At 37.3% G+C, this 10,723-nt stretch overlaps 1 protein-coding gene across 1 annotated transcript; it reads right to left on the bottom strand.

Annotated features, from left to right (window-relative positions):
• Positions 1–3,199: 3,199 nt before the first annotated feature.
• On the bottom strand, positions 3,200–4,162 carry LOC307157666 (uncharacterized protein; the record flags this gene model as incomplete). The annotated part of the gene is made up of 1 exon (XM_079869594.1): positions 3,200–4,162. One exon carries the CDS (start codon positions 4,160–4,162, stop codon positions 3,200–3,202), a length of 963 nt encoding a protein of 320 aa, XP_079725720.1.
• Positions 4,163–10,723: the final 6,561 nt, after the last annotated feature.

The following is a 10,723-nucleotide window of genomic DNA, read 5'->3' as shown; positions in this document are numbered from 1 at the left end:
TGATTTTTCGTTTTTCGTTCTGAGGTAGCAAAATTAATAAACAGCTGGAAAATTCGATTTCTACACGTGGGCGGGAATGAAACGCCCCTTTCCTCTGATTTGTCAGCCGAAGATCAAACTGTCCCGTCATCAGCTCTTCCTCAGTTCTGCACTGCAGAATAAGAGTCCTCCGTTGTGTGGATTCTTAACGCGTTTATTGCAACTTTTTCATGTTTTCCATTAACGAGACTAATGAATGGCTCGCCACAACCCGTACTGGGGAATAGACTAGACGGGGCTTTCTTCTTTGTAGACCAGAGTTCTCAAGTGCCAGGGGATTGCTATTTTCATATTTTCCGAACTGTAAAGTTTTTTTTATTTTTTTATCATGAACCACGCTGAGTTTTATTCCTAAGTGACTATATAATGCATTTTACTTCAAATAATCTAAATGTTGACTTTGAAAAGTAGGCGCGTCCGAAGGCTATTCACTCTATTTTGGTTCATTTTTGGTGTGCGCCAGAAAGATGTTCAAGGAGACTGAGACGCACTAAAGTAGAAATCATGTTGTTTTCTTTATTTTTCAAAGGCATAACATTTTGTAGTCATTTTGAATGTACACAAATAAAAATATATTTTTTTACTGTTTCGAATGACAGAGTAACGAATAACAAAGTTATTTCCCCTGCTGAGCAACAAATCCAAGTGATGGCGCCGACGCATCGCTCGCTCTAACAACATAGGCTATTATCAGTTCACTTCTGGCATTGCTAACTTGACATCGCAGCCTGTTCATTATTAAAATAAAACACAGTCAACCAAATATATAAAAAGTTATTCTGCTTAATTTAATTCGTCTGTTGTACAATATAAAGGCTGTGCCGCACAGCAGTTATTCCAAACTCATTTCCCATGCTGTGAAGATGATGATTTAGCCCAGAGTTCTCAAACCGGTTCCACGGAGGGCCTAGTGTATGCAGGTTTTTGGTCTTTCCCTTCAATTAGTGCCCAATTAAGACCTAGACTACCAGGTGAGGGGAGATCTTAACCAATTAGTGACCTACTCAATCAGTTTGGTTCAAGGTAAAAGAGAAAACCTGCATACACTAGGCCCTCCGTGGAACCGGTTTGAGACCACTATACGTGTAGGCCTATATTGGGACTCGACTGAAGTTTAAAGCCTTCTTTACATTACTAGTTAGCATCCAAATTTTGCATTGCAAATATGGAAACTTGGGACCGAGATGCGCGAAACCAATGTCGGTACAGTTTCAGTTTCGATTCAAATAGCCTAAATTTGTTTAGGCTTGGCGTTTAAAATAGGCTAAATGTTGTTTATAATAAAGGACACAATAGGCTATTATTATAAGCTATTAGGTTATATTTTTATTATACGTGGCTACTTATTTTTTATTCTTGTTGTTTTCTGAATACCATTCATTTAAGGATTTGACATAGGCAAATGTCAAAGGGGAAGTAATGGTAAGGGGAAGTAAAATACGCATAGAAATAGCCTATATGTTATTAATAGTGTTTATAATGTTAATGTTGAATTTTATTTACCGGTCTTTTTCTGAATAGGCTAATAATAAAATGCGTTTGTTTCCCTCTCAACATGACCCAGTGCACTGCGCACAAGCGCACATCTTTGAGATATAAATGAATACATTTTAATAAAACACAATAAGGCCTACATTATAAAACTCAGAAGAGTATGTATTTTAATATCTCTGTTGTTCTCTGTTCTCCGGTTGTTAGATAGTCAGTCTGAATGACAGTTCATGCGTTTATGTTAATATAGCCTAGGCTTAGGCTATATATATAGTCAATGCATTATTCTTTTCTTTTTCTATAAGTGTTAAAATATTTAATTTACAACTAATTATATTGATTATCTATATCTACATTTATTATTTAAAAAAAAAATTACTGGGCGATCGAGGGCGACCATGTTAGGCTAACAGCCGTCATTTACCCTGCATACCGAGCTGATGCAAAGCATAAAGTTAGGTGAATTTATATCTACACAGAAGAAAGCCCTGTGTAGTTTATTTCCCAGTACGGGTTGTGTCGAACCATTCGTTAGTCTGGTTGTTTGATGAAAAAAAGATTAAATGTAGTTGCAATAAACGCGTTAAGAATCCACACAACGGAGGACTCTTATTCTGCAGTGCAGAACTGAGGAAGAGCTGATGACGGGACAGTTTGATCTTCGGCTGGCAAATCAGAGGAAAGGGGCGTTTCATTCCCGCCCACGTGTAGAAATCGAATTTTCCAGCTGTTTATTAATTTTGCTACCTCAGAACGAAAAACGAAAAATCAAGCTGAATTCTTGTTTTTCGTTTTTTTGGAAAAGATGAAAAATCGAAAAAGGAACTGTTTTCTCATTTTTCTACTTTCAATATTAAATCAAAAAATGATTGAACGAATGATACACGGATTCGGTAAACTAACAGATAACACAGTAAAGGGTAGATTTAAATAAAGAAAAACGAAATTTAAATAAAAACGAAATTTAAATAAAGAAAATGAAATTTAAATAAAGAAAAAACGAAATTTAAATAAAGAAAAACGAAATTTAAACAAAGAAAAAGCGAAATTTAAAGAAAAACGAAATTTAAATAAAGAAAAAACGGAAAAACGAAATTTAAACAAAGAAAAACTAAATTTAAATAAAGAAAAAAACGGAAAAACAAAATTTAAACAAAGAAAAACGAAATTTAAATAAAGAAAAAAACGGAAAAACGAAATTTAAACAAAGAAAAAACGAAATTTAAACAAAGAAAAACGAAATTTAAATGAACAAACTGTAAGCTAATAAATAAAGAACACGGTAGCATACTTTTCAATAACTGCATCACACATTTTAATTAACGAACAGTTAATACTGAGTATCAGATCGGTGCATCCCTATTTAAAAGTGTATAGGTGCTTAGCTATGGAAACTATGCTTTTAGTGTAATTGGTGGCTCTTAAAAGAGCCGTTTGTAGCACTAGGCTTATACTCCTGGTTGCCAGCTGACAGCTCCCTCGGTGGAGAAATAGGAGGTATATGTCTCCCGGACATGAATGGCCTCTCGTGCAGAGTTGTTGCTGCCCATTCGGGTTATTGCCTGTAGACCAGCAACTTCCCTGTCTGCAGCTGGTGGTGGTCCACGTCTTGCCCTGGTTGGTGTCTTGGAGGTCCTCCTCAGGAAATTATGCAGGACACAGGTAGACTTCACACAGGCGTCCACATTTGCAGGGCTGACCCCAATGACGACGTGAGAATACCAAAGGTATTCTCAACAATCAGCCTTGCATGTGACAGCCTGTAGTTGAATACTCTGCGCCTGCCAGAGTGGTTGGAGCCAGGAAAAGGCCGCATGAGGTTGGGGCGCAGTGGGAAGGCCTCATCAGCAACAAAAACATGTGGCTGTGGTCCTAGATGCTCAGCTCCCGGCAGCAGAGCATCCTGTGGCAGACCAAGTGTCCCGTCCAGTAGTGCCCGGCCGAAGGTGGAGTTGGCCAGGACACCGCCGTCACTCGTCCTCCCGTAGCTGCCCACATCCACTACCCGAAAGCAGTATTGGACATCTACCACTGCCAGAAGCACAACTGAATAAGTCCCCTTGTAGTTAAAATACATGGACCCTGAATTGTCAGGAGACTTAATGACCACATGTTTCCCATCAATGGATCCAAGGCAGTTGGGGAAAGCCCACCGCTGGTAAAACCCCTTTGCAATGCTCAGCCAATCCTCCGTGGTGGGCACTGGCATGTACTCCTCCACCATGGAGTCCCAAATGGCCTTGCAGACCTGGGGGACAATGTTGGACACAGTGCTCACTCCCATGTGGTAGCTGGCAGCAATAGTGCGGTAGGAGTCCCCTGTGGACAAGAACCGCAGGCAAATAGCCAGAAGCTCAGCAGGAGATATTGCATGGCGGTAATTAGTGCTATTCATCATGATGAGCGGCCCCACTTTTGACAGCACGCTGTCAAACTGCTCCGTGTCCAGCCTGAAGTACCGCTGGAATCTCTCGTCGTCAAGTCGCAGCTGCTGCACCAGCCGGTGATACTCTCCGAATTGATGACGGTCCTGGAGGGTGGCATGAACCCAAAATCTCCGAGTCCGACGTCTTCTCCGCAAATACAATACAGCAGCAGCAGCACCAAAAACAACAACTTCGCGATGATCCATAATGATCCAGTGATGCACATTTGAGGATGAGCGCAACTTTTATAATATTTACGAACGCTCGTTTTAAGCGGGAATGCTATTCATTCGCTCACGGTAACACCGATTTGACCAATTGCACAGATGCAAATAATAATAATAATAATAATAATAATAATAGCTAATTATAATTTTTTTCCCGACCAAATGTGACCAAAACGGTTATAAAAATGCTGTTATAAAAGGTAATGTTTTTTTTTCTGTTTACATTTCATGGTGTGACACAGACTTCAGAGCGGCCAAAGCGTCAACAAGCTTCCCCGTACTTTTTGACAAGCGTCCTTGACAGGGCGGCCAGAGCTTCTTTGCAGCTCAAGTCGGCGGCGGTGTGAACGCACAGTTAGAACATTGACGCATGTATCATTCCTATTTTGCACCCGACGCACAGCGGACTTTTCCCTCCACAGACGCACGTCGGTAAATTAAGGAATGAACTTGCGCTCCCGGGGGCGGTTCAGCGAAATGAGGATGCATGTTCCGGCGCAAATGTTCCCTGATGCTATTTTGCAGGTTTAGAAAGCAATTCCGCCACTAACCAGGAAAAACCTAGTCTAAAGTCAATGGCGCGTTTCGCATGTTATTCAGATGCTATTTTAAGGACGCATGCTTGGCCATAATGTAGCGTGTGCACAACGCGCATGCACTTTGATTCTCTCATCTACACAGAAGCAGCAGTTTTCATTTTTGCAAATCATAGGCTGCATTATTACAAGGAAAAATATTAACACACGAGGGAAATCATCGTTGTGTCCATGAAGATGTGAAAAAATAGGCATAAATCTAGCTTACACATTTACCCAAATTATCATACGCCTGTTTAACCGAAGCTAATTTGGGTGGGTTTCTCCCATCCCCAATGTCACTTCTCTGTCTTTTACGGCCCTGACGAGAACGTCGGTCTCCTCGGCTGTGAACCGCTCCTGGCGCGCGCCTGGAAAATCCGCCGTTATAATAGCAATCCGCCATGGAACAAGCGCGCCTGCTTTTCACGAGTTACGCCCAAACTGCACCTATGAATAAAGCTACTTCAGATCAACCCATTTTAGATTTGTGTCGGGCACAAGAGTAATTTATCCCGCCAGTATAATAGCAACAGCGCCCAAGATCCGCCCACAAAGTTACTTGTGTTTCGCATTTGATAGTTGCGTTTCAGATCGTTAAAATAGGGCCCCATAGTCTTGTGTCAGAAGCAGGGCTGCCAACTCTCACGCATTGAGCGTGAGACTCACGCAATTGACACTTTTCACACGCTCTCACGCCACACATCCAATTTCTCACCACAGAAAAATTGCGGAGCAAAGAGGTACTTTTAATATTAAACTAATTCTCAGCTCTTAGATTCTGTCAATTTTATTACGAAATTCAGACAAAAATACGTTTGGCGCTTGTAAATGTGACGTGACAGATCGCTGAGCGCCTCAGTTCAAGTGCACGTGAACCGATCATCTGTTACTTTTTTATTTAAAGATGCAGTACAACTTACCGAAAGTATACATAATATCGACCAATAGGTGTTTTTCAACCACGGAAAGAGGTCAATATAACAGCCATTTAATGACCATAGCACGTTAACTGAATAGAAAAAATAGCTAGAGAGGAGATTTTGCTGAGCACTATATTACATATTTATTATATTTTTACTTGTGTCATTAAATAATTGTTATTATAACAAAAACTGCATTATATTTAATTTAATTTGTTATTTTTAATAGAAATAATTAAATAAAATTTAAAATAAACATGTATCCAAATTAGTCAATATTGAATCAAAATCGGAATCAAATCACAAGAATGGAATTGAAATCTTGAAATTTTTGTCAAGCAATAATAAAAACTGTATCCTACCAGTCATTGTACAATGTAAACATTGTAACATGTTGTCACTAAACTTCATAAAATTCTATTTAGTTACCAAATGTTTTGACAATCACAATTACACTTATTGTGATGCAATATTTGTTTTTTATTGCATCCCCCCCCCCCCCCCCCCAAAAATCTCACTCCAAGCTAAACTCAAAAGTTGGCAGCCCTGCAGAAGACCAATAAACTGCTATAGTACTGGGCCAAATGTGTATTTGAACTTTTCTTTTTCTAGTGCTTTTCATCTACTGAAAACTACAGTGGAGTAAGCCTGTGTTTGTAAGTTGTGTGTCATCTGTGTTGGAAGTTTAATTTTGACAGAAGATAATGTTTTTGACTAATATTTTATTTTTGAAAATTGGTATATAGTTTTGAGATTGTGTTTATAGTTGTGAGAAAACAGTGAATTGTTTCATGAAGTGTGTGTACAGTACAACTGTAATAACTAGATTGAAAAGTTTGAAAAACAAATTTATACGGGCTTTTCTTAAAGCCAAATTAAAGTCTTGGTTTAAAAAAAAATGAAAAGTTTAGTCAGTTAGGCCAGAATAGATAAATGTTTTGGGTTTTTGCTAAAGTGTTGCTAGACTCTTGCTATGCAGTTGCTGGGGTGTTGCCATAGACATAATAAATACATAGACGCCCCATTGGTCGCTTGATCTTCGACGGCGCCGCCATATTTGTCCGGGCAACTTGCCGTAACTCTCATAAGTAGACTGAAAAAAAAAGGTGTCTGATTATTGAGGTTTTACAAACCGTCATACGATCCAAACCAGATCTCAGGGAATTACCTTTCACAGGTAAGACTGAAGTAGAGAAACTTCCAGAGGAGTGTGAGGCCTTCAACTTCACTGACAATGACAGGAAGTGCAGGAAGAGGGGCCACAAGGTTCCTGAGAAGATATATATATATATATACAGTATATATATATATATATGAAGAGTTCAGATGCAAAAACCTCTAAGTGCCATCTGAAATTTTCTTCTAGAATGATACATTTTATCAAGCTCGTTTTTAGTTCAGTAATTTCACTTAAATGACAATTAATAGGTAATCTTCATTGCCATTTAAGTGAAATTACTTCGTAGCTCATATGCTGCTGTAGGTGCCGACAGACTTCCGGCTTCTTTCACAACTTGACTCAATGCTGAACGATCTCTTCCTCTATTTTGCCCCCGTACCTTTCCACCATGCATCTTTACTCCTCTTCCTCCTCTCGGCTGTTGACCCTGTTCGTTTTCTGGTCGTTCACCCTTTGTAACTGTGTTGTGCTCTGTCTATATATGCTTGCCAATGAAGGTTCATGAGATGAATTTTTTAGCTATTTCAGAGAACTGGTTGATCTAACACTTTACATTACCTTCATTAGTGTTAAGTCAAGATTCACCTGCACAATTAATCAATTCAGGGCACATTTACAAAAAGTCTAAAAGTAATGTGAAGAAAATATGCTTGACAGACAAATAGTTCAACCATTTTGAATTGAATGACTTCCCTTAAATTAAACTTAACAAAAAAAGGAAAATAAACCATGGTTTTATTATAGTAAAAATGTAGTAACCATGTTTTTCTGGCTAATTGATTACCATTTGTATAACCACAGTTTTACCACAAATACAATGGTTAAATAAACTATGATTAGAGTAGCAAAACCATGGTTTAACTTTAATTAGATTTATTTTTAGTAAAACCATGGTTAATATTTGGAAGGGTTATGCTTAGGGAACTAATGCCCTGATGTTTTGAGGGGTGAGACTATTCAACAGGGAACCATGTAATTTATTTTGATCAACATGACATAAGCAATTAATAATGTAGGAATCAGCAGACCCTTGTACATAATCAAGTACATGACTATACCAAAGCATTTGCAATTTGTTTAAAAGAATGAGAAATTGCTTTTATGATGTGCACAAGTGACTAGATTATATGGAGGTTGAACAAGTAGTTTTGAGAATTTCAGTTGTGTTTCAGTTATTTATATTAAATAACTTTAATATTTTAAAATATTGTAATTATTTTTATATTTTCATGAATGGAATTTGTATATTATAAAGCAATGATTTTATTTTCCTGTTTAGAAAATAAGGTCAGGCAACTGAAATATCTTCATCAGATAGAGTCAGAGAGAAAGCAAAAAGTGGAGGCCCCCAAGTGGAGGGCCAACTTATTGCTCTTATCTCTCTGACAAAAGAGCAATAAAAGGAAGGAAATATTTAGTCCAGAAAACAGCCATCAAATAAGAGATGCAGAAGAATAAAGTCTTTATTACTCACAAATTATATCAACAAAATTTTGTTAAGAACCACATGAAGACATACTACAAAAAAGAAGCGAGAAATCCAAAGAAAACCGCAAACTGAATGACCTTAGAAGAGAGGTTAAGGCTTGAAAGCCAAAAATCTGGAGCTAAAGGCACTGAACTTTAAATTTGTTAAAGATGTTTCTATCATAAAAATGAAAAACACTTCCTTTTGGTGTTGATTACAGAGGTCATGTGAACTTTTCTGTTATTGTTGTTTTATATTTAGATATTATTAACAGATCTGAGGAGTTGATGCCAAATACAAATATAACCAGATCTATTGAACCAACCTGTCCACCAGCTGCATCTCCTAAAACTGCTCCTCATCCAGGTAATAAATCACACGTAAGAACCTTATTTCTTTAGATATCATAGGGATAGTTTATCCAAACAAATAAGAATTATCATATAAAAATAAAATTAATTGATTTCTCAAATTTCTGCAGATTTTGGCCTAGACACATCGTGTGACGTCATCACAACGCACATTCAGACAAAGCCCACTTCAAAGTAGATCGATAAACTTCTGTCACAAACACACACACACTCTGATTGACGTTGTTTCTATAAATTGGTTCAGAATATCAACAGTGCCTGTTTGCTGCATAAAAGAGGCTTGCACACTCGAGGAGCGAACAAGTGAAGGAGACGCTGAATGAAAGTGTAAATTCTTAGATATGTAAAGTCAAATTTGTAAAGACAAGATGATTTCCCTTCATCCCAAAATATATTTTTAATGTTTCTTGAATTAATGATTCTACATTAGCCCATCATGCATCTAACCATCCAAGAGCACATTTGCCGTTAAGAGCTGGAAAGACCACCAAAACTGGTAACTCCGCAGTGAGTCACTGGCTATGTTTACATGCACAACTTTTCATTACGATTGATGAATCTGAATGTAGTGTTTACATGAACGCTAAACATGTGTTCGGGTTGATGTGCGCGTTTATATGTCACAAGCTTCCAGAGTTTCCCACTGTTTGCACTCAATAACCAAAGACTTACAGCTTAATTGTATTCAGAGGCCCAAACTGAAAATAGCAATTTGGTTCAGTTGTTATTTATATGGCCAGAAATGTAAATCAATGAGAGATATATATAACAGCTGTACTAGTATATATACTAATACTAGTTAGTATTAATAATACTAGTATAGCAGACTACTTACATAAAATTATGAAATAAATACCATTTGTCACTTTATGTCTCTCAGACAGTAATATGTCTTAAGCCCTATTCGCAGGGCTTATCTCCAGGATATGATGTCAATAGGCTATAGCGTGATCTGTCACAGAAGCCAGTAAATTTATACGCAGGCAATATAAAAAAGACAGAGGCGAGGATGCAAAAAAAGAGAGCAGAGTATTTAAACATTTATGATATGTGTTTTGCTTGTATATAGAACTGTTACTGTAATACTTGTGATTTCTGACACAACACTGACCTTCACTGACTACCTTTCACAGCTGTCTGATAATGTCGGGTATGTAAAACTTTTGAAGTGACTCCCATGTGCGCAGAACTGAAATGAATGTCAAATGAACATCTAGAATGACGTAAAAGTCGCATGAATTCCGATATGACTGTTTGGACTGCGGTCACACTGTAAAACATCTGACCTGTATTGAATTTAGGACCATGTATGGAAGTGGCACAAATCGGAATTGAAAAGATCAGATTCCATGTGGTTTGTGCTGTTCACACTGTCATGAAAACAAAAACAGATCGGAATCATGTGAGCAAAAAAATTGGATTTAGGCCACATTTACCTGCAGTCTGGATGTAGCCTTATAGTTCAATGTCTTGTGTTGGTTTTGAATGGATCACACTGTTTTATTTTATTATTTTTTTCATTTGACTTTCACTCTTTTGTTTTGTTAAAATTAAGCTGTTTATACGATCTACTACGCCCTACATATCATCATCTTCATCATAATGTACCCAGCGATTTGAATCACTCTACATAGCCATCATTTTTAAAATTAGACTCAACCTTTCTATCAGTACTTTCTGGTATTTTATGAATCACATTTATTATTGACATTTTTCTTCCTGCTTCTTTTATTTGTCTTCAACTGATTCTCGGAAGATCATTATTTGACGTTCATTAAACGTTCAGGTATTTTTAGATTCAAATTAATTTTAATTTAACTTTCCACATGTTAATATTAGGGAAAAAACACTGACTTTTATGTTTAAATACTGACGTATGATGTATGAATACACTCTTTTATCAAGTGTGTTTTATCACATTTTTCACTATTTGCATTTTAATACAAGGATATCTGGTATAAATGTTTTTTTACCCAAAACAGTTTTACCTTTTAGACAAAATCACACTTTTTCAATAGCAGTT

Source organism: Squalius cephalus (assembly GCF_949319135.1).
Source record: "Squalius cephalus genome assembly, chromosome: 4".
NCBI lineage: Eukaryota > Metazoa > Chordata > Actinopteri > Cypriniformes > Leuciscidae > Squalius > Squalius cephalus.
This window is presented reverse-complemented; position numbering and strand designations above follow the sequence as displayed.